This window comes from Sciurus carolinensis, chromosome 6 (assembly GCF_902686445.1).
Source record: "Sciurus carolinensis chromosome 6, mSciCar1.2, whole genome shotgun sequence".
Lineage (NCBI taxonomy): Eukaryota > Metazoa > Chordata > Mammalia > Rodentia > Sciuridae > Sciurus > Sciurus carolinensis.
This window is the reverse complement of record NC_062218.1, coordinates 59652389-59676877: the sequence shown is the minus strand read 5'-3', so window position 1 is coordinate 59676877 and position 24489 is coordinate 59652389. Positions and strand designations below refer to the sequence as shown.

The 24489-nt window shown below is 37.8% G+C and overlaps 2 protein-coding genes across 2 annotated transcripts in view; one reads left to right on the top strand and one right to left on the bottom strand.

Annotated features, from left to right (window-relative positions):
- Hexb (hexosaminidase subunit beta) lies at nucleotides 1-24035 on the top strand. The gene is made up of 14 exons (XM_047555454.1): nucleotides 1-346; nucleotides 4169-4317; nucleotides 7904-7969; nucleotides 9885-9931; nucleotides 10189-10299; nucleotides 15225-15326; nucleotides 18145-18274; nucleotides 19279-19459; nucleotides 20160-20246; nucleotides 21454-21526; nucleotides 22116-22290; nucleotides 23201-23291; nucleotides 23443-23547; nucleotides 23859-24035. The coding sequence occupies exons 1-14, from the start codon at nucleotides 90-92 to the stop codon at nucleotides 23899-23901; spliced, it is 1617 nt and encodes a 538-aa protein (XP_047411410.1). The 5' UTR covers nucleotides 1-89; the 3' UTR covers nucleotides 23902-24035.
- Nucleotides 23818-24489, bottom strand: part of Gfm2 (GTP dependent ribosome recycling factor mitochondrial 2) — a 47884-nt gene continuing 47212 nt past the window's right edge. Inside the window, 1 exon segment of the mRNA XM_053743411.1 lies at nucleotides 23818-24435. Coding sequence (XP_053599386.1) covers nucleotides 24307-24435 — 129 coding nt within the window. The 3' untranslated portion in view covers nucleotides 23818-24306.

Below are 24489 nucleotides of genomic sequence, written 5' to 3'. Positions count from 1 at the left end.
CAGATGCGCTTCCTCCCGCAAGGCCCAGGCGGGAAGTCAGATCCCGGGGCTCCGGCTCGGCAGACCCTGCTTCTTACAGCCCAGCGGCCATGGAGCAGCGCCCGCTACCGTCCCGCGGCTTTCCGGGGCCAGGACTTCCCGAGCTTCTGCCGCTTCTGCTGCTGGCGCTGGCGGCGCAGACCCCGCGCGCCTCGGTCGAGACTGGACCGGTGCTGTGGCCCCTGCCGCTCTCGGTGCAGATGTCCTCGCGCCAGCTACACCTAGCCCCCGAGGACTTCTTCATTGGTCACGGCTCCAATTCCACGGCGGGCCCCTCCTGCTCCCTGCTGCAGGAGGCCTTTCGGCGGTGAGCGCCCCGACCCCGCGGGGAAGGGACCCGGTCCTCTAGCAATCTAGTTGACCTGACCTAAGTAACATTGGTGGAAAATGACAGGGCAGGGACGTAAAATGTCCTTTCCTCCCCTTCCTGCCTTACCTAAGTGACACCCGGGGTGCTCAGGAACCCTGTTTCGAGTGCAGGATACTAAATGGAAGGTATAAGGTGTCCAGAATCCGTCGCCCTGTTGGTCTTAGAAGGGCAAATGAGATGGATGGGGACATCGCTTTTAATCGGAAAGTGACAATTTATTTGAAGGAAGTTCCAAAGCAGAATGAGTGCATCTGTCCGAGCTTAGACCTGCTCCTTTTGAAGAACCGGAGACTCCCCACAGTCGACTTCCCGTACAGGCATCTCTCCCCTGCTTGCTCACCAGATGGGACAACAATTCACTTGGCAGAAGCCCTTAAGTTGGAGCACTGCAGAAAACTCCCCTTCAGCCGTTCCCATGTACAATGTTACATGTTCTAATTGTTGTGGCCAGTGCTTCAGCAGCGATGTCTGCTTTACTTTTTGTTTCGTAATACCAGTCATGTGCTTGTTTTTCCTACTTCCTTTTTTTGATTTTTTATTTAACTGCCCAATCCCCCGTTTTCTCCAGTCCAGGGAAGGCAGAGCACACAGAGCTAGCTTTGCTAACCTCAGGATTTGAAGTACAGGTTGCATTTGGGGAGATGTTTGAATGTGCAATCTACTGTCCCTTCATTGTGAGACCTGTGTAGCTGGAACTGCCCTGAAGGAGTCTGCCTTCTTCCACCCTCAGATTCTGTCCCTATGCCTGGTGGATACAAGTATAGCTTAATTTCTCCTGTAGGACACCAAACAGCTGGTGGAAAAACACAAAACCAGCTGAAGGGAGCTCAGAAAGGCCCAAGGTGTTGATGGAAGAGATGGCACATTCTCTGTCACCGGAAAGTTTATGTTTTCCTTCTGTTTTGTACAACTAAATGAATGTTGGCACGCTGTGGAAGAAGGCGTGCTCTAATGAGTCTTTGGTATTGAATCTGCTAAGAGGTTGGAATGCTGTGGCCACAGTGAGATGAAGATACAAAACCAAATCAGTTGCTTATCTTGGGTGATATTCAGGATTATATGGAAATTTACTTGAAGATCATGACACCCTTATCAAGTTTGCTTTGGGGTTTAGGTTGTAAAACAATTTTCCTTTTGCATGGTGATAGAGGAATATGGCAAGAAAGCATGGATGACATAAATTAATGGTGGATAACCAGGACTTGAATCAGCTGTGAGGTGGTTTGAAAACAAGGCTTGGCATTGCAAGACAGGTGCAAATGATTACCCAAAGTTCACCTGACTAATTCACGACCTGTGTGGGAAGCAGCTAATAATTATACCTGCCATTGTCAGGAAGCAAGTTATAAAGCATGGCTAAGACTTGAAAACATGCTGCTGAGCATTCTAGGAACTCAGGAGCAATAATTGTCTCAGAGTAAAAGCATGATGGGGTTGGAGAGATTTGAAGATTTTGGGGTGTTCAGGAAGCTCTGGTTACTCAGGAACACACACACAACCTAGATTCCAGAGTTTTCCGAATCGCACGGCTCCTATCTCTGAAGAACCTGAGCTGTAGCACACACCTTGCTTTGAACCAGGATGCTGTACAGGCAGGGAGTTTGGCTGTTAGGTGCAGGGATTTCCCACATGCTAGGTACTTATTTTTAAAATGAATAAGTAGCTTTGCTCCTTCAGTTCCTGAAAGGTTAACTAGCACCCATCTCAGTTCTCAGATGGCTAGCAACTTTAACCTTCCTCCATTTCTGTGGTGCTAGGGGTCGCGAACCCAGGGCCTTGCACATGCTAGGCAAGTGCTTTACCACTAAGCTTCTTCCTCAACTTCTTTAAGTTCCTTTTAAATTTGTTTTTATTTTAATTGTGGCAAAATACATATAAAATTTTATCATTTAATTATTTTTAAATATACATTTCATGGTTTTAATTTCTTTTAAATATATCAAGGTTTTCCTGTGAGAAAGGGCCCCAGTGCCTTCAGCCATTCTATTTTCTTACTGGTTCACTTTCATATATTTTTAAGTTCATGAAATTTTCCTACCTTTCCTTTTCTGGAAAAGCACAAGATTTTTGGGCGGAGGGGGAGGAGTTACTGGGGATTTAACCCAGAGGTGCTTTACCAATGAGTTATATCCCTAGCCCCTTTTTAAAGGGGGAGACAGGATCTCCCTAAATTGCTGAGGCTGGACTTGAACTTGCAGTCCTTCTGCCTCAGCCTCCTGAGTCTCTGGGATTATAGGCATATACCACTGAACCTGGCTACAAGATGCTCTTACATATGCATAGTATATACAACCTCTGACTTATCCAAATCTGCAAAATATTTAAACCATTGCTCTGAAGCCTATCTGATCTTTATCCTTCAGCACCTTAAAATTTTTATTTAATATTCTCTTTTCTCTGATATGTGCCAACAAGAAGACACATTTTAAAGGCTTTGGTGAGAAGTCCGTGGGCTGGTGGGTGACATTTATGGAGTATCATGATACATATCAGCTACCTTACTCAGCTACAGTACTCTTGTAGGTAACAGGAACCCTGACTCAATCTAGCTTAAGCAACAAGGAAACTTATCTTACAAATTAGGAAGTCCACAGGTAGGAAAGAATTCACAGCTAGTTGACTAAGTGGCTCAACAGAGTCACCAGGGAGTCATATTCTTTCCATTTCTGCTCTGCCATCTCTAGGATAACTGCAACTGATTCAGGTGTCACAAGTTTTCTTGTGGTTTTCTCAGGAAAGGAACACACATGTGCCCCATCACTATTAAGAACAGGTTTTTAGCCAGGCACAATGGTGCATGCTTGTAATCCCAGCAGCTTGGGATGCTGAGGCAGGAGGATCTTGTGTTCAAAGCCAGCCTCAGCAATTTAGCAAGACCCTAAGCAACTCAGTGAGATCCTGTCTCTAAATACATAAAAGGACTCGGGATATGGCTCAGTGGTTAAGTGCCCCTGAGTTCAATCACTTGTACCCAAAAAAAAAAAATTGGTTTTTAGCTGGGTGTGGGGGCTCATGCCTGTAATCCCAGCAACTCAGGAGGCTGAGGCAGGAGGATCACACGTTCAAGACTAGCCTCAGCAACTTAGTAAGGCCCTAAGCAACTTAATGAGACCATGTCTCAAAAGAAAAAGTTATGTTAGTTGGGTTCCCTTTGCTGCGACCTGACAAGAATAATTTAAGGGAGAAAAGTCTATTTGGGGTCCACAGTTTCAGGGGTTCAGTCCATGATCAGATGACTCCATTGCTCTGGGCCCCAGGTGAGGCAGAATATCATGGCTGAAAGACCTGATAGAGGAACTGTGCTTACCTCTTGGCAGCCAGGAAGCAGGAGGTGAGGGTACAGGGAAGATGAGCCCTTTAAGGGCACACCCCAGTGACCCACTGCCTCCAGCCATGCCCCACCTTGCCTATGGCTACTACCAAGTTTGTCCATTCAAACAAGGATGGACTGGTTTGGTTACAGCTCTCATAATCTATAATCATTTCACCTCCTGCATTAACAAAGGAGCTTTTAGGGGATACCTCATATCTAAATTGTAACAATTCCATTCTCAGAAATTCTGATTCTCAAGGTCTGGACAGCAGGATTTTTTTTTTTAAGTGTCCCAGGCAATTCTGTGCAGTTTGGGGTAAAAATCTCTAGTTGGACTGTGTGGGCGGCATGGATTTAAGAATTGACAACAGTGTCCAGTAGCACATAGGCACTTAAAATTTGGCTAAAATGCTTTTATATTTATTTTTAATTTTTTCCTTCCACAGATATTATGGCTATATATTTATTAGTTCCTACAAGCAGCGTCATGGGCCTACTAAATTTCAAGCTACAGGACAGTTACAGCAACTTCTTGTCTCAATTGTCCTTGAGTCAGAGTGTAATGCCTTCCCCAGTGTGTCTTCAGATGAGTCCTGTAAGTACCTATTATAACAGTAATATACATACTCATTATAGAAAATTGTATGTACTATAAATGCAGAAGAGGAAAAAATAAATCACTCATAACCCCAGCACTGAGAATCAACCAGAGTTTTTGCAAATAAATAAATTATATATATATATATATATATATATATATATATTATATAATATATATATATATATTATATATTATATATATATATGTATAAAATCTGGCAGTGCAAAACTTAAATGTTTTACATAGATATAAATATAAGCACATAAATATTGCCTTGAAAACAGGTGTAATTCTGTACATGTAGATTCTGCTTTTAGGATATTTGCAGTCATATTCTTTTGCATAATAATACATTACAAACATTTAGAATGTCATTAAGTATTCTTTTGTGACCTCAATTTTAATTGCTCAATAATGTTCTGTCATTGTATTGATGAACTTTCTTGGCTGATCTCTTATTTTTGGACATAATTCCCTAACAACTTTGGTCTTTGAAGACAATTTGTGCTTATAGCCATGATCTCTGTTTATAATCTAATTTTACACATATAATGCAGAACTAGAGGTTTGGAGCTGTATCATTTGACAATATAATCAACTTTATTGGTTTTTGTTGTTACTAGAATATTATTCTCTGGGCTCTTCTTAAATTGTTTGAAGGTGTAAACAATGGGATATGCCTTTTCTAAGGAATGTGCTGCCTAGAAATAGTGTGGAATTGCACTAAGGAATCAAAAAGGGGCAATGTGAGGATATATGTAATATAAGATTAGTGCAAAAGAGTACAGAGTGGGGAATTGGGTGGGAAGATAGAAGGAATGCCACATATTTAGAAAAAAGTGTGACTTTTTTGTTCTCAGACTTTTTTCCACAGACAGTTAAGTGCAGGTCTTCATCTTCTTGGTAGAGATGAGGTTTCTTCATGCATCCCTTTGAAAAAATAGCTTCATTTCTTTTTAGTTCTATAGCTATTCTCTGGAGAATAATAGGATAATTTACCAACATCAGCCATGTGATTTCTCAGCCCTCAGAGGACACTAAAGTAGGTTTCACAATCTGAATAGAGATAGAAGTGGCTATTATGTTGCAAGGAATCTTTGCTGTCTATTAGCATCAGCAATACAGATGACATACTATCAGTTCTAGAAAACGGAGCTTCATAGCTTATCTGTCTTCCAGTCAGCTCTTCAGACCCTCTATTCTGAAAGGGAAACTTCATGAGATAGGTGATTTTGAAATTTTCCAGTTTGAAGGATAAACTAGTTTTAAGTCTTTATACCAGTTGTTGTTGATGATAAAAGTAACACATATGAATTGAAATAACAAGCTATTAAATGTGCAGAATGTGAGGAAACATTGAAAGGAGTGACAAATGTCAAAGTATCATCTATAGATACTAGGGATGTAGCTCACTGGTAGACTGTGTGTGCCTAGCATGTGCAAGGCTTTGAATTCCATCTCCACTGCAAAAAAGCCAAAAATAAAAATAAAACCAAACAAGCACTATCTATTAAAAATAAAAGTAGGTATTCCCTGAGAACTAATTTCTGCAATAGAGATATAGTTACATACATCAAGAATGTTCAATGCAGTTTATCTGTGAAAATGAAGAATTATAAACAAAATTAAATGTGTAGCCATTAAAGTTCTAATAAAAAAGTTTACAGGCCAAAAAAAAAAAAATATCTATCAAGAGAGGAATGACTATCTAGAAGAACACACTTAAGAGTATTGTTCAACAGTTAGGAATTTTTAAAAAAGGTTATAAGGAACATATAAGCAGGGCTGGGGAGATAGCTCAGTTGTAGAGTGCTTGCCTCACAAGCACAAGACCCTGAGTTCGATACCCAGTACCGCAAAAAACAAAACAAAACAAAAAAAAACATATAAGCAGAGCTGCCAAGATAAACTTCTGAGTTAACAAAGAAGTTGTATAAATATATACATGAAGATACTACTTATATACCAACACACACAGGAACTTGCACATAAAGCAATACATTTTCTTGTTTACCATGTACGTACATGTCTAGGAAAAGAACTAGTAAGTGTTTTCTCTGAGGAATGTAGAGGGAGCTAGGTAGACATCTCAAGGGGGATTTTAGCCTTATCTGTAATATTTTATTTTTTAGAGAATATTTTGATACTATTTGTATATACACCTTCCAAAACAAAAGTATTTATGATACAGACAGGTTCAGAAGGAACTGAAGAGTCAGATATTGTTCCTATTCATCAGGGAGATGACAGTTGTTAATAATTTGGTTTTAGAATAAAAATTGAAATTCTATAGCTGCACATCCATGTGTTTAGAAAACCAAACCTTCTAATTTCCATAAGTGATATTTTTCCAGTGAGTTGAATTAGAATCCTTTTTCATATCATCTTGCCTTCAACTTCTGGAAAATGATTGGCATCAGGTACTCCAAAGTATTCATGTTTTTAGGTGATTCTTAGTACTACTTCTAGGAGACTTTAAAGTTACAGTGTGTTAAAAAAAAAAAAAAGCTGATTAAGAATTTGCTATCTGGAGAAGACAGGATGACAGTACTTATAGTAGCAATACAGTAGCAATATCACCTGGCGATTTGCTAACTCATCACTGATGGAAAAGGCTGCGGTGTCAGAAGACTGTCAGCTGAGAATCACCTGACTGATGCAGCTCTTTTCCCTACCTGCAGCCAGCTGTCCTGTGTCAGTAGTCTGGGTGATGGAGGCGATGATCCTGACCAGAGGATACAGTGTCAAATCATTAACCTCCGGCCCTGGGTGTCTTCCCTGTGGCAAAGTCTGCATCTGTCATGCCCTTGAGTGTTCAAGCTCTGTACCCTCCTGTGCTTTACCCTGTCTGGTTGACCTGGCTCCCCAGATCTCTCTGAAAGACTGAAACAAATATTGGGCCAACCTTAGGCAGAGTAGGATTTCAAAAACTGAAAGATGAGCCCCTCTGCACAGAGAGGCAGCCAACCAGAGTCCCATTATAGAAGGGTATGGAGTTTTTATTGAGTGGGACAAAGCTATATTAAGCTAAAGGGAATTAACAAGTCTTAAGGCAGATTTCAGATGATATTGAGGGGAAGCAGGGTACAGGGCAAGTGGAAAAAAACTGAAGGGAAAAGAGTGGAGATAACTTTCAGACCTTAAGGGGAATAGAAATTATGAGTGATCAAGGAATTGTGGGCATTGAGAAATGTTTGTATTTTTGACCCCAAACTTTAATTAGGACCCTACACTGTGGAGGCACCATTGGAGAACATACTCTCCTGAAGGGAAAAAAATGAGGTATCATGGTGATGTTGCCCAAGTCCCTAACGAGCAACTCAACTGACTGGATGTTGGTGCTGGGACTAAGGGAAATAGGAATGCAGGAGCCAAGCACAGTGAAGTGAAGAGCTCACTTTTAGGCAGGTGGAGTATAAGAACTTACGTTTAAGACACCTAAGTGGAGATGTTAGAGAAACAAGGAAGTTAGAGAAACAAGTGGATGCTCAGAGAGAAGAACCGTGCAGAAATCCCAATGGTACGTCTAACAAATATATTCCGTGTTATTGAGGGATTAACAGAAGTGTCCTCCACACAGATACTTTGCTTGTGGAAGAACCCGTGGCTGTCCTCAAGGCCAACAGAGTTTGGGGAGCATTGCGAGGTGAGTTCTGTGCTGTTTCATTGTTAGTTTCTAGTAAAATAATATATCCAGTTATGCTTTGTGAAATCAAACACAGCAAAACTGCTGCCTTGAACCTGTTACAGAATGCTTTATTGAATAGCTCCAAGATGAATTCTGTGAAAGATGCACTACTTAAAGCACAAAGAAACCTCATTTGGCCTTTTTGAAAATGTATGAGGGTTGGGCTAGGGATGTAGCTCAATGGTAAAATGCTTGCCTGGCACGCACAAGGCCCTGGATTCAATCCCTAGTACTGCAAACAAATAAAAATAAGTTTTAAAAAATGTGAGTGTTTTTACACTCCTGTGGAGCTGTCATTCATTGATGCTCTTGGAACTGTAAAGTGTACAGGGCTATAAATGACTCCAACTCCAATCTGTTATGATTATTTTGTTTCAGTTATCACCTCTTGCTATCTTCAGTGACAAGCATCCCTTCCCCAATCTTAAATTCCTGTGGATTTAGAAATATAACCAAGTTTATAGGAACAATATGAAAAGGGAAACATGCTCTAGAGTTAGGTAGAGGCAGTGGGCAGGGAGAAACCTTGAAAGCTTTTCCTATGAATTTCAGGATCCAAATCTGAAAGTTTGGCTTAGGGTCATTTATTTCTGCGGTTCAAAGTTCTTTTACCTCCTCTTCTATGTAGATAAGATAGTATATTGTCTTTTAAGTAACAGGGTTTTTTTGTTTGTTTGTTTGTTTAAGCAGTTCTAGGGATTGAGCCTAGAATGTACTACCACTGAGCTATATTTCCTGCCCTTTTTCTTCTCTTTTTAGACAGTTTCACTCAGTTGCCCAGTCTGGCCCAAACTTGAGATCCTCCTGTCTCAGCCTCCCAGTAGCTGCAATTATAGGCGTGTGCCACCATACCCAATTAATGATAGGGTTTTTCAAAAAGCAAATTTTTCATATAAGCTAACCAACCAAAGTTGCAGCAGTTTAAATTAGAAAATACTTTGGATTTGACTCAGGTTATCTAAAATAATCATTGTCAATATGTTTTTATAACCATATGATTACAATCCTATTTCAAAATAAAATATGAAAGTATTTGTAGATATCACTACAAAAATAACTGTAGCCATTATCATTTGGAGTGTCTATATATAATGCTATGTGGTTTTAAGCTTTTATTAGTTGGATCTGCTTATCTGGGGTCTGTTTGGGAGTACAGATCCTTATTGTTTGTCCTGATCCATAGCAACGTGAAGAGCTTTAGAGAATATGCAACAATTAGATCCCAGTTCAAAAAGTCCTTATTTTCTTATTACTATCAGACTTTCAAAGTAATATACTCTACAATTTTTTTTTTTTTTTTTTTTTTTTTTTTTTTTTTTTTTGTGGTTCTGGGGATCGAACCCAAGGCCTTGTGCTTGCAAGGCAGGCACTCTACCGACTGAGCTATCTCCCCAGCCCCAAAGTAATATACTCTAAACTGAAATCGAATGGATTGCCATTAAAGGGGAAATTTCATAGTTATGCTTTCCAAAAATGTACTTGAGGAGGATCAGTTGAGAGGAAGGCATAGCAAAAATGACTGAACTATTCTGAGTTTAAAAATTTTCCATAGCTGTGTAGTGTTTGGCTAGAATGAATCTTGGTAAAGTCAAGTCAAGCCAGAGAATTTGCCTGAACTCTAATGTATGAAGAGTAATCCGTTCAGTAAATAATTCAGGAGGAAGGTTTTGCAGCTGTAAATAAAACACCATAAGGAGGCCTTGATTTAGAGAATATATTAGAGACTAGATGCAACACTATCTTTTAGAGGGTACAGGTATAACTATATTTAATTTTATTTGCCTTATCTGCTTATGAGTCTGTTTGGCTAATATAACATTTGTCTCAATGTATTATTTTTGTAAATTAATGCAATAAATTTTACTTTCCTTAGGTTTAGAGACCTTTAGCCAGTTAGTTTATGAAGATTCTTTTGGGTCTGTAAGTATAATTATTATTAAAAATTACTAAAAATTATTGGAGAGACATGTTACTATTAGAAAACTGTAACCTATTTAGCTTTTAGCTTCAATAACTTCCTGAAGTTTCTTTTCCCCAAATATTTCTTAGTGAATGTAAATTTCACTTTTGTGTTGTTGTAAATGAATCTTGTATTCAGTACTTGTATAGATGGACATAATTATTAAATTCAAATCCTAAAACTAAATCAAAATTTTATTTTTTATTTTGTCTCATAGTTCACCATCAATGAATCCAAAGTTATTGATTCTCCAAGATTTCCTCATAGAGGAATTTTAATTGATACATCCCGACACTACCTGCCTGTTAAGACTATTCTTAAAACTTTGGTAGGTAATCACTTTATTCTACTTCACTGTCTATTCTGAGATATGTCCCCTTGGTGTTGTTACTTTATGCTGGTTAATTACGCTGCCATGCAGGTCGGAGAGCAGGATTTGTTTTCCTCTAGGAAGTCCCCAGCACTGGGCTTTCTCCTCCCTCCTTAGGTAGTGTATTTCCTCAGCTGTGAAGTAAAGGCCCTCTTCAGGGATCACCACCTGTTTTCTTTGGGAGACTCACAGACAACATGTATTTAGCCAAGTCCGTTAAGAAAAAGAGTTTGAATGTTGTCATTGGCCCTGTATGTGTACCCCCCTTGTCAAATCATGCTAGATTTTTGGTTTGAAATACAGGCCACCATACTTCTGGTTAATGTTCTTTGATCTTGTGATCTTCACTTTTTAAAAAGTGGCATAGAAAGGGGAATGGGTGCTTCTTCCTAAGGAAGTATTGCAAAGGAACATGGAACCTCATAATGGGAGTTAGGAAGAAGGCTGAAAATGATTCTCACACGGACTTTTTATTGGTTCGTCACCACCATTACCTGCCAACTTGCAGGGGTAGGAATTTTCTTCTTGTGTTTTTGTGCAACTTCGCTTGATTTCTGAATATATCATGCTGCTAAAAATTATTTCTGCCTTTACATTATTACTTGGTATTCTTCCTCCAGAGACATTGCTATCACTTTTATGAAATAAAATAAATTCTTAGTGTAAAAAATTCAAACTATAGGTAAGCATAAAATAGGCAAAATAAATAATCATCCCCAAATTTCATTTACCAAGGAATGACACTAATTTTTATATCTCACATCTTATTCTAGACCTTAAAAACGAATGGTAACAGAATGTGACTTTTCTGGTGATGGGGATCAAACCCAGGGTCTCACACATTTTAGGCAAGGGCTCCAATGCTGAGCAATGTCCCCAGCCCTACAATGTGACTTTTTAAGAAACTGAAATGAGGTTGTACTTTAGCAGCCTTTTTAAGAATTGAATATTCCATTTTGTATACTTAAGAGGTATATTTAACCTCTCTGATGCTGATGGACATCAAGGTAAATTTATTATAATAATAAAAAGAACTGCAGAGTAAGCATTCTTTCATATGTGACATGTGGATTTATTTGTATGCTTGCCAAGATTTTTTTTTTTTGAGGATTAAGTTTTAGAAGTGAATTTTTAGGCTTAAAGATGTTTGTTTTGCCTTTTGGACAGGTCTTAGGTGGGTATTCTTGGCCAGTAGCAGGGCACATCTGCGCTGTACTCTGCTGAGCTGATGATAAAGTTTATCTCCTTGTTTTAATTTGTACTTCCTTATCCATTTTGTCACCTAGAATTCCTTCCTTTTCAATATCATGTGAGTAGACTGTGTCATCAATACTTTTATATACTTTTCATACACTACTGTAAAATTTTTCTAAATTTGTTTTTTAAACTGTTTATATTTTTTGCTTGCAGAGGTTTTAATTTTTTTATGAAGGAATATTAGTCAGTCTTTTGTTGTTTTGGCCTTTTATACTAAGAAAGGCCTTCTCCATGACAAAGGTATACATATAAAAATAACTTGAAATTTTCTTTTAGTATTATACTTCCTGTTAAATTCTTGATTTGGTTAGAACTTATTTCAGTTTATTATAATGATAGATATTTTAATTTTAGCTTTTCCAATGGTTAGCCAGTAATCCCAACATCATTTTTGAGCAATCTATACTTTCTCCACTGTTTTCAATATAAGGAATATTAAATAATTGCCATAAATGTAACAAGTCAGTTTAACTTTGTCTTTACCAGTTTATCTTCTTACACCAGTCCAGATGGCTTTAGTTTCTAAAACTGTAGAAATTTTGTCTTTTACTTTTCTCTTTAAAAAGTAACTTTAAATTTGTAAAAGTACAAAGAACTTTTAGACTTTTTACCAAGACACCCCAGTTTAAAATGTTTAAATATTATCTATTAAATTTTATTAAGACTTTATTCTCCCTCTCTACTTAAATGTGTTCTTTCTAAACTATGCAGACACAGATGACAATTCAATATTCCTTAATATTTCAGTGTGAATTTCTTAATAAATGACACATCTCAAAATAGCTTCAGTACAAGCATCAGAATCAGGAAATTGACACAGTACTATCTTCTAATCCACAGCCCTGTTCAGACTTTATTAGTTGTTCCAATAACATCCTCTGTAAGGTTAGCATACAGGGTCAGGTGTTGCATTTATTTGTTATTCTTCTTGGCCTCCTCAGTCTGGAACTGTTTGTCATTCCTTGTCTTACAAGACCATGACATTTCTGAGGAATACAGGCCAGTTACTTTGTAGGACATACCTTAGCTTGTCCATTTTTTACAGGATGAGATTCAGTGCACAGTAGGTGTCAAGTGTCTTGATTATTTTGTTTCTGGTAATGTACATTATTATGACTTGGCTATAAGATGCTCTCTGCCAGGTTTCTCCACTGCAAAGTTGATTAAAAATATTTTATGCTCATTAGTAAGTAATTAGCATATGCAGAGAACTTTTGAGACTGTGTAAAATTCCCATTCATCCAGTGTTCACCCACTGCATCCACAGCTGATTCTTACCTAAATCAGTTATTACCAAGATGGCTGCCAAGTTGGGACTTTTACCTCTATTTCCATTGTCTTTTCTATCATTTATTAGTTGGAATTTTATGGTAAAGTAGAGCATTTCTTTCTTTTTTACCTATGTACTCAATATTTTCATCAGTATGGATTACTATTTTATGCAATAGGTGGTAATCTATTACCAGTCCCTGTTTAATAGCCAGATTGTGCCAGGTTTAGCCAATGGGAGTCCCTTAGGCTGCTTCTGGTGTCCTTTTGGCATGTTACCCTCTGTCTTTGAATGCTTGCTTTGCTTTTGGCACAAAATGTTCCAGGCTCTTTCTCTACCCCAGTCTGGATTCATGTTTTTCTTCATGGAACCCTTTCAGTGGTGAGTGATATTTTGAAAACAAAATCTGGGCTCATTGCTACTAGGGCACCATTGCCTCTAGGCCCTCTCAGCAGACAGAGCTAGAAAGTGTGTGTCTGTATGTACGCACACACATAAACATCCTCCCTATTTCTTTGTCTGTATCGGAGGCTGGCAAATGACAGTCCAAGAACTAAGTCCAGTTGTTTTTCAGGAAGAGCAAAATGTGTTTTATTTCTCTTTTGTCACATAACAATCAACATAGAAATTTCCGTGACCTTAAGAGGTACGGGGATTTCTTCCCACTGGATGGCAAGCGATCAGTTCTATAACAGACAATAGCTAGTCTCCTGTGATCACATCCAATTCAGACACTGTCCACCTGGAGATAGTGCCAGACCTCATAGGTTGAGGGCTCAGCCCTCAAGACTCCCCTTCAGATTCCAGTCCTAAGCTCCAGGTTGTTTTACCTGTGCTTCTGACTGACCAGATACCCCTCCTCCTCCTTGGGTTCAATTAATTTGCTTAAGAGACTCACAGAACTCAGGGAAGCCCATTTACTTTATTATAAAGGATACTGCAAAGGACATGGAGGAAGAGAGGCACAGGGAGAAGTGTGGGAAAAGAGATGTGGCACTTCCAGGCCCACTCTCACTGCACCACCCTCCAGGAACCTCCTTGTGTTCAGCCCTCTGGAAGCTCTCCAAACCCTGTCCTTTTGGGTGTTTTGGAGATTTCACTGCTCAGGCATGATGGAAGCATGAACAACTCTGTTGAAATGTGAGTGGACAGAAAGGATATGATCTATTGCTGAGAGATTGGGTGTGTAAACCCAGCAAGGCCTGTGGGCTTTAGCATCCTTCTTGGCCTCTCTGAGCCTTCCTCCCTCCAGGGTATGGGGTAGGACCCCTTTGGAATGAGGAAGCTCTTAAAACATACTATCAAACAAGAGTAAGTCACAAAATTTTGTTATGGTCAGCTCTAAGACGCAAAGGCCAAGGAAGATAAGAGTTTCTATGATCCCTTATGGGGAAGAGAAATTTTAATTCCTTTATGACCCAGAAACCATGAACCAGACCAAAAAATATATATATGAGAGTATCACCCCATCTGTCTTTGCAAATGAAGTTCTACAGGAATGCAACCACACACGTTTGATTACATGCTGTCTTACTCCACAGCTGGAGCGGAGAAGGGCAACAGAAGCTGTGTGGCTTGAAAGCTGAAATATTTACCATCTGACCCTTTATGTAAAGTTTGCCAATGCCTGGTCTATGTTAAAATCCACAAGTTTGTTCTGAAACAATTAATTCCAATGACTACCTTGAATCTGTAACTCCCTTCTCTGACAATGAAAACCGTATTTTCAACATATTTAATCGTTGGCACAATCCTCTTGAATGTAAACTGTTTCCCAACTGCATTGGCCACTTCCCTTCAGCCTGACGAAGGGGAAGGGAGCTTTAAGTTATATCTCATAAGGATAAATCTACTCTTATTTTTTTTTTATCTTTTTCAAGTAGTCTTTTTATTTTATAAATATTATACTGCTTATTCCTCCAGAATTTTCATAAAATCAATGTCAGTTTGTCCCAGAATTTCTCTGGGTATTTTTATGGGAATACTATTGAGTTTGTAGTGAATTTCTTTCATTTCTAAGGGTTATCACTTAGATTGCCCCATTTCCTTCTGCTCTATTTCCAAACACAATAGCAGCCAAGAGCTATTTTCTGTTTCTGTCAGACCCCTAAGTACTGGGAATTTCATAGGCCTTCTCTCCAGGATAAATAGTCTGTGTAGGCTTTTTGAATATTGACATGTTGTGTAAACTGTGTATGATGATTTTATGATTCTTCCACATTTTCCTTACTGAAAAAGAAATCTTAAAAGGAGGCTGACTTATTAGAAGCAATCCCAGGTATATATATGTAATTGTCTTGTATATTGAATTGTGTCTTGAATCTGGTGTATAATTTATAACATGTTTTGCTTGCAGGATGCCATGGCTTTTAATAAGTTTAATGTTCTCCACTGGCACATAGTTGATGACCAGTCTTTCCCTTATCAGAGCATCACTTTTCCTCAGTTAAGCAATAAAGTAAGTAATTCATATTACTCTAGTAAGTCTTACAAAATCTTTGCTATAGCTTCTTTAGAAGTTTATAACTTAGGTGTTTTTTCTTATTAATTATAATTTTAGTGTAAAAGATATTTGTGGTTTAAAATTTCTTTAGTCTGTGGCTTAGCAACTTGGATTCACAAGCTGTTATGTTTTTGTGACTGTATTATAAGTGTTACTATAATTGTTATTGTAAATGTTATTGTAAATCTAAGTAATCTCTAGGGGCAGTGTAAATAAAATTCTAAAAAAATGTAGGAGACCAGAATAATTCATGAATATCATATAGTTAAGATTTATCAAGTTGACCAACAGTGTATTTGTTTTAAATGGAATTGTTTGGAAGTGTGTAAATGATTTTCTTTTTCTCTCTGAAAGTCTACATGAAGTAGAGAATTGTAGAGATGAATGCTTTTTCATAGAAAACACTGGGTAGTCTCTGTTGGAAGTGTTCCACTGGACTATTCTAGCGGAGTTGGGGAAATCCTCAATGTCACCTTGTTTAATCCCCCTATCATACAAAGTAAGGAACCAACACAGAAGTTCTCTGCCTTGGATAAGGTTGCAGTTACCAAGGGGGCCAGCACTCTAAATTCTGTCCTCCAGCCACAATTCAAAATTTTCTGCAATGTTATGATGCAGTCTAGGCCGAAATGCTAGCAACACTTGTATTTTTCATTTTGTTTTACCTTTTATGAGAGACTATTTCAAGCACAAACAGAAACAGAATCACTGAATGAATTCCCACGTTTTCATCACCCAGCCTCAATCACGTACATGGCGATCTGTGTCACTTGTATTCTGCAGACTCGGTCTCCCCGCTTCTGGACATCATTGCTCATATGTTTTAAAGACACATAACCACAGCCAGGCACAGTGGTGCATGTCTGTAATCCCAGCAATTTGGAAGACTGAGGCAGGAGGATCGTAATTTCAGGGCCAGTCTCAGCACTTAGCAAGACCCTGTCTCAGAATAAAAGGGGCTGGTGGAGTAGCTTATTGGTAGAGCACCCCTCATTGCTCTAGTTCAGCCCCTAGTACTATGGAAAAAAACACAATATGCTACTGCAGCTAAAAAATTAATAATCTAGATAGTCACTGTTCACATTTACCCAACTATCTTTCTTCTTTTGGTGGTGGGGGGATGTGGGTACTGGGGATTGAACTCAGGGGCTCTTAACCCACTGATCCATATCTCCAACCCTTTTACTTTTTTGAGACAGGGTCTTGTTAAGTTGCTTAGGCCTCACTAAATTGCTGAGGCTGGCTGTTGGGAGAAATCCTAGTTCTTAGCTGGCAGCAGTGAACATCTCAAGTGTGTAAGGAAAACTTGCGGGGAGGAATGTTCCGCTTCGGCCACCTAGGAAAGTACACAACTGCCCCAAATTGACTCAGTGTTACCAAGGGAACCCGTATAGGAACCTGGTGGTCTGATCCCCCGTGGCACATTGTGATTGGGCAGGAAACCTATAAAATGTATAGCTGTTCCTGCAATAAACCAGTTTGCAGGCTGCTTGCCACAAGCTTGCTTTCATCCAACTCCCAGAGTCTGAGTCTTGACTCCGCGCCCTTACCCTGCATATGAGCTAGCCTGGCACAAGAGAAACTACAGCTGGCATTGAACTTGCAATCCTCCTGCATTGCTGAGACCACAGGTGTGTGCTACCAAGCCCAGCTCCTTTTCCTTAAAAAAAAAAAAAAAAAAAAAAGTTTTATTTATTTGCATTGGGATATAGGTGAAGTCCAGACATTGTGGCCAATTAATATGCCTGTTAATTCTCTTTTGATTTATAAGCGCTCCCCCAACCTATTTTTTTTTGTCATTATAAATTGCTGAAGAAACCAAGATACTTGCTTGCCCTATAGCTTTCCATAGTCCAGGCTTTGCTAACTGCATCCCCACTTAGCTCTTGTACTTACTATAAACCGACAGTTAGATCTACTCTTGACTAGATACAAATTTGATATAGGGGGTGGAGGTTCAAGACTATTTTTCACAAGTTGAGCATTTATGGCCTATACTTTGAGAAAGATGCTAAGCAATATCTTTTAATGGACCTTATCTTTAGTAACAACCAACACTGAGGTCTAATTTTTCAAGTGACACAAATGGACTGAGGTATTCTTTAAAAACAACTGGGTCATTTAGAGTCTATGGGGGACTTTTTTAAGCTCATGGTTATTAACCCATTAAGTCCCAAGTTTCCAACTCTGTGAATATTTCAATGAAATTGACATGGACACATTAAAATAGGCTGGAAGTCACAGTTTAGATATTAATATTGTATAATTATAGTATAAAATTTGTACTATATTTTTTATTGCTGTTCTGCACCTGGGATGATGAGATAAGATGGATTAAAATAACTTTGAAAGGCAAAGCTAGGCTTTGTTATAATGGGTAAATTTCAGTTTCTAAAATTGATAAGGGCAGTGGTTTCAGAGGTTTCATTTTGGAGACACTTTTTGTTTGTTTCATTGTATGGTTCCATGAAGTTGGAATACTGGTAGAGAGAGATCTATCAGTAAATCTGGGATTAATCCAAAGTGTTTCAAGAACATATTGGTAAAATGATTTAACAAAAGCCCCAACATAGCTATTATCCTTTGAATGTGTGTGGTTTAGCAGAAAGTTGCTGTTTTCTATAGATTTCCTACTCCTGAAACCATAACACTATATTATTTTTATATGAATCATCCAGCATTTCATGGACTACTTAATATTAAAGTACAAACAGAATTGTTAATAATTCCTAAGACCAAATCCGCTTTGAACATTTTAACTTGAATATTATAGGGAAGCTATTCTTTGTCTCATGTTTATACACCAAATGATGTCCGTATGGTGATTGAATATGCCCGATTACGAGGGATTCGAATCATACCAGAATTTGATAGCCCTGGACATACACAATCTTGGGGAAAAGGTAAGGAGTTTATGTTTTGTAAGTTATGAAAAGTAAACATTTCAGGTCCCACATTTGTCATTTTACAGCTTGGTGTTTGATCACTTTCTTATTTGTGGTTTGCACAATGGTAGCTACGACTCAGTAACTAGTAATAGTTACTACTATGAGCAAATCACTGTGTCTACATACACAATATAACGTATAAAAACCAAAAGAAAAAGAAAACAAAAAATGATTACAGCAAGTAGGTAAACAGTTTCATAGATGAAGGAACACTTAAAATGCTTTTGAGAAATCAAAGGATATATTCATTTTTCTGGTGGAATAGCATGAGGAAAAGGCATGCAAAGAAAGAAATGTCAGAAGAGAACTGCATGGGAGTAGAGTGTGACAAACGGTGGGGACTGCCTGAGGGTGGCGATTAAGAACTTGGGCTTCAGTGGGAATCATTGATATCCGAAGTGAATAAAATCTCAGACGCTGGGTGGAAAGGGAAACAGAAAGACAGGATCAAGAAACAATTCACCCTTGTTTAACTTGAAAGAAATTTCCCTAGTAACTCTTGGTAAACATGCTTATCTTTTCTGTATAAAATTTTTTATAGCTTTAACAAAATAAAGTTCAGATGATCCTGACTTAATAATGGTTCTGCTTAAGATTTTTTGCTTTACCATGGTGTCAAGTAATGTGCGTGCATTAGAATTTTGATGTTTTCCTGGACCACTGATTTTCTTCAGTGACATGCATTCAATAGAAAGAGCACTTAAGGAGCCCGTCTCCTGGCTAGTTATACAATCACAAGAGTAAACAACCCATGCTCACAGTGTACTGTGCAGTTGAGTTGTGACACTTGGTAGGTTAGTTGTGTTAAATGCTATTTTTACTTAATATTTTCAACTTACAATGGGGTTTATCAGGATGTAACACCACCATAAATGGAGAAGCATCTGTAGCATGATGCACAAAACCAGGCCTTTGTGATGAATACCCTTTTCTAAAAGTGAATCTGTCTTTTCTTCTAGGTCAGAAAGACCTCCTGACTCCATGTTACAGCTCACGGCAGTATATACAAAGTGTTGGGCCTATAAACCCCATTCTAAATACTACTTATGCATTCTTGACTTCATTTTTCAAAGAAATTAGTAAAGTGTTTCCAGATCAATTCATTCATTTGGGAGGAGATGAAGTGAATTTTGATTGTTGGTATGGTGATCCTAAACCCTTATTTTTTTTTTTTTAAACTGTTGTATTTGAAGTAGATGTACAGGGCACCACATGAAAAGGGAAGATTTGTAACATAGCATCTCTGCTTGTTGGAATATCCTGGGCAATACAACTGATGTGGTGGATTTTTGAAGAATGTACATTTTGGTGTTGTTATAAAGTAAAAACTTAGGAAAGAAAATCAAAATGCTAAAGAACATGGAGATTAAATAATAGGAGACTAGTGAACAAGAATACCTTTAGTGCAAGAGGGCAATGATTAAATGGGTGATATTTTTCAAATATTCTTAGATTTTACAAATAACTCTAGAGACAGGAAGTAGATGAGTAGGGAAAACGTTTGGGGTGTTTTCTGTTTTGTTTTTTATGGGAAGTCAGCTTCTAGAAAAGGAATTGTAATGGAAAATTAAGTTAACTTATAACTAATATTTTAGGCTTCTTTTGTACCCTACCAACTTTAATACTTAAACCTGCACATTGGTATTAGGGATATGTGCTGCTTAAATAATAGATTGGTAGCTGGGCACATCTGTAAGCCCAGCTATTTGGGAGACTGTGGCAGAAGGATTACAAAGGCTGGGGAGTCAATCCTCAGTACTGAAGATTAATAACTGAATAAATAAATAGATTGGGTATATTAAAACTATTAGTGAAATTTAAATCACCATTTTTGTTTAAGGGCATCAAATCCCCAAATCCGAAATTTCATGATGACAAAAGGCTTTGGTGAAGATTATAAAAAACTACAATCTTTCTATATTCAAAAGTAAGTTATTTGAAAGTCTATTAATGCTTTTGTAAAAGTTTAAATATTTTTTAGTACGATGTGTTATTTTTTCATTTTGTCTCCACCTTTACTGGAGTCTGGATGTTATGAAAAGCCACTGAACAAGGAAGTGATATAAACTGCTTTCTTTAAATTACTAACATTGTGACTTAAGCATTTTGCAATAACTGTTGAAATACAGAAATGAAATTATCTGTTGTTAAGAGCTCAACTCAAAGCCCTTGGCTACCTGTAAAGTATTCACCACCATCCAGGCCCTGGAATTCATTCCCTCTTATTAATTCCTAGAACATCTCTTTTGCTTTCTACCTGTGCTATACAATATGGTAGCTACAGGCACGTGCAGCTGTTACTAAAATTAAAGTTAAAAATTCAGTTCTTTAGTTACATGAGCCCCATTTCAAGTGTTCCACAGCCACCTCAGGCTGTGGCCACCATCGTAGAAAATGCAAATACAGAACGTTTTCACCACAGCAGGAAGTTCCTACTGGAAAGTGCTGCTCTGGACTACAGACCAGCAAACTTTTTCTGTAATGGCCAGAGTTAATGTTTTAGGCTTCGTAGGCCACACTCAGTTGCACATCCTCTTTTAAAACAATACTTTACAAATGTAAAAATCATGCTGTGCTCATGAGCCATTCAAGAGCAGGTTGCAGGCAGTAGTTTGCTCTGTGTCATTTATTTGGCAAGGCTACGTTCCAGCCCTTTCCTCTCCAGCCTTCTGTGTGATGCATTCCCATTTATCCTGCATATTATCTAAACAGTATTTGTGGACTGATTGTCCTCCAACAGTGAAATATATAATTTAGGTGATATGACAGGCTAGATGATGGTATCCCTTATTCTAAGATACCTGTGAAATTACCAGAAAGTACTGTTTGTACAGTTTCCTGAAAGTTGCCTACCAACTGAATTTGAGGCCACTTCTTTGTATTTTAGGGGCATATTTAACTCATACATAGCAAAGGGCTATTAATTCCCTCTACTATGTTAGGTTCTGCACCATAAGCTACAAAGAAGGAACTCCTTGGGTCATTGCCCAACTTTAGCTGGTTTTATATAGCTGTGTTATACCGGAAGGTATCTTTCAATGTTGCAAGTAATCCTTGGTAGAGAATGTGCACATTTTAAATAGACAGTTAAATTTGTAATCTGAAATAACTTTGTAAATTTTTTGCAATGCTAGAGTCTTGAATATTACTGCATCCCAAAACAAAAAATCCATCGTCTGGCAAGAAGTTTTTGATGATAATACGGAGGTAAGAATTGTGAAGACTGTCTGATCCTGATGATAATGTGTGATTTAATGCTTCTTCCTTCTCATCTCTTCCCCTGTCTCATTAATCACAAGATGAATAGTTTGAATTAAGTTCCTTTTTATTCAAAAGGACAAAACAGATAAAAACAAACGAGTCTTTTTTGCTATTAAGGTAGCTTTGTAGTAAGCAATATTGTTGATGTGCTCTTTTAAAACAATAGTACTTTGAGTGCCAGAATTCTTTATTTTCCTTGGTGCAACTAGGAATTTGCAAGTCCAGCTTTCCAGAAGGGCTGGTAATATCCTCATGGTTTCAGAGTAAAACACTTGTGTGGTAAAAATGGGCTACAGTGCACATCTTAGCCTTAGTTCACTGAACCCACAGGTGTGCTCTATAGGCAAAAATTGAAATGTGTATAGTGATGAAAACGCACAGTAAATAGTACTGGCACTAACTCTGAGGGAAAAGGGGAAAGAAAATATTTTTTAAGGACCTTATAAAGTTTCGTTCCTGGCCATAATGCCTTAAGACTTTCATCAGTTGTATTTACTAGACCTAATGATGTATATTGCAATTGTGATTTTAATAGCTTTATCTAGATACAGTAATTCAAGTGTGGAAAGACGCACAGTATTCTAAGGAATTAAGTAAAATCACAGCAGCTGGCTTCCCTGTAATCCTTTCTGCTCCTTGGTACTTGGATGTGATTAGTTACGGGCAAGACTGGAAAACATACTATTCAGTGGAACCTCTTCATTTCTCAGGTAAGTGAAACACGCATCATTACCTTGGTTTGTTAGTTTTCTTCCTTAACCTCTCACCCAGGAAATCTAACTTTTCTTCCTTTTATGTCTGATTCTTGATTTTGTTTAATTTTTTTAAAAATTCAGTATCATTTTAAACTTTGTGAAAGAAATCATGTGCTTATTTAAATAAAAACTTCCAAAAGTATATCCTTAGATTTTACCTCCATTTTCACTGATCAGTCCTGTCATTTGCCTCCTACATTTGAAGATGTTTGTTAACCTTTTAAGACACTTGTTCCATGGATTTCAGGCTGCATAGTTCTAGGGTCCTGGAAGCAGGTATCTTGGATGGGGAGGGTCGTAGAAAGGGATGTCTGGGCAGTAGTTTCAGGCTCTCAAACCCACTTCATGAAAAATTCTCCTCTGTCTGGTTTTGTAGATCAGTCTTTGTATAAAATTTCCTTTGAAAAAGGGTTTTGTTGTTAAATTTTAAAACTGTAGATCTGAGAATTGATATGATTTTCTCTAGAATGCATTTTATGAGAATCAAAGGGTTAAAATTACTATAAAAACATTAGGTACTCAGTGCTTTTTTTCCCCCCCTTCTCTATAATACTATGTGGTAAATATTGAAGGTAGGTGGAGTGGTCATAGCCCATTACAAAAGAATAAAGTGTATTTCTGGGCAGACTATTAATAGGACAGGGGGAAAGATGGATTCTGGTATCCAAATGTTTGTATAAAACCATTTTGAAAAAGTATCTTTAATACTGACCCACCACATTAGTCTATGTATGCAACAAGCCCTGTGAGCCACAGGCCAGGAGTGGGAATAAAGTTTGCTGCCTACAGGAGAGGAGTATTGCTGCTGTACTTAACCTTGAATTGCAACTGCTCAACTTAAATCAATTCAATGATTTTAATGTAGGTTCTGACAAACAGAAAAAACTTATCATTGGTGGAGAAGCTTGTATTTGGGGAGAATATGTGGATGCAACTAACCTTATTCCAAGATTATGGTAAGGAATTCAACTGAAAAGATTTAAGAATTAAGATGCTTTAGCTTTCCTAACCTATCCAAGTAGGAAATAGCTAAGAATTTGCCCCAATCTGTGACTTAAGAAAACATGAATTCAAACTGCTTTGGAAAACATGTGGTTTAAATTTCAGGCCTCGGGCAAGTGCTGTTGGTGAGAGACTCTGGAGTCACGAAGATGTCAGGGACATTGGTGATGCTTATAAAAGACTAACAAGGCACCGCTGCAGAATGGTCAGGTAAGACGAATGTTGTTCCAGCTAGGGTACCTTGAAGCTAGTGTTAACTAGCTTCTGGGGTTGTGTTGTTTGCTTTTGCTATAAACAGAAATGTCACCTAAAAAGTTGTGACTTAATGTGAAGAAACATTTTTAGGTGAGAACATCTATAAGAAGATATATTTGGACCTTTACAAATGCTTTATAGGTATTTAAAATTTAGTGTGTAACTTATCTGCAATTTTTAAAATAGCTTAAATAATTGAGAATCACTAAATCACAGCACTAATAACTGAAAAATAAACATCTTTTATTCATGTTTTTTGTCTACAGACGTGGAATAGATGCAGAACCTCTTTATATTGGATATTGTTAACCATGAGAACAAACTGTAAACATGAGCTAAGGGAAAAAGACCACAACAATCGTGCTATAATCAACTGGATTTTGAAATCATGTAAATTAAGACCGAGGGGACTGTTTTTGAAATAAATTATTTTTATGATTGAATCTCTTATTTTACATTACATACAGAAAATTGACATCTTTCTTGTCAGAGAAGTTAAACAAAAGGATTAAACTTGTAATAACAATCTTCATATAACTTCATAGAGAAAAAACATGTTTCAGGTACATTTACCATAAACAAAGTACATTTCTCATATAAGTTAGAATGGACAACTCCAGTCCTGGTTCTTTGAATGTACTGAAACAGTGATTTGTCCAATAAATACAATAAAAATTGGTCTTACTGAACTTCTTTCCAAGGGACCTAAAACAGTTAGGATGAACCACTTCTCCGGGTGAGCAGTATACGTTGGTCTTGAGGACTCATGGCTTCATAAGTAGATAATTCCAGGGCAAAAGTAGCTGAGCCTGACGTAAGTGTTCGAAGCACAGTTGAATAACCCTAATCAAAATAATTTATTATTGTATTATCTCTGACACAAGTGAAAGTTGACCA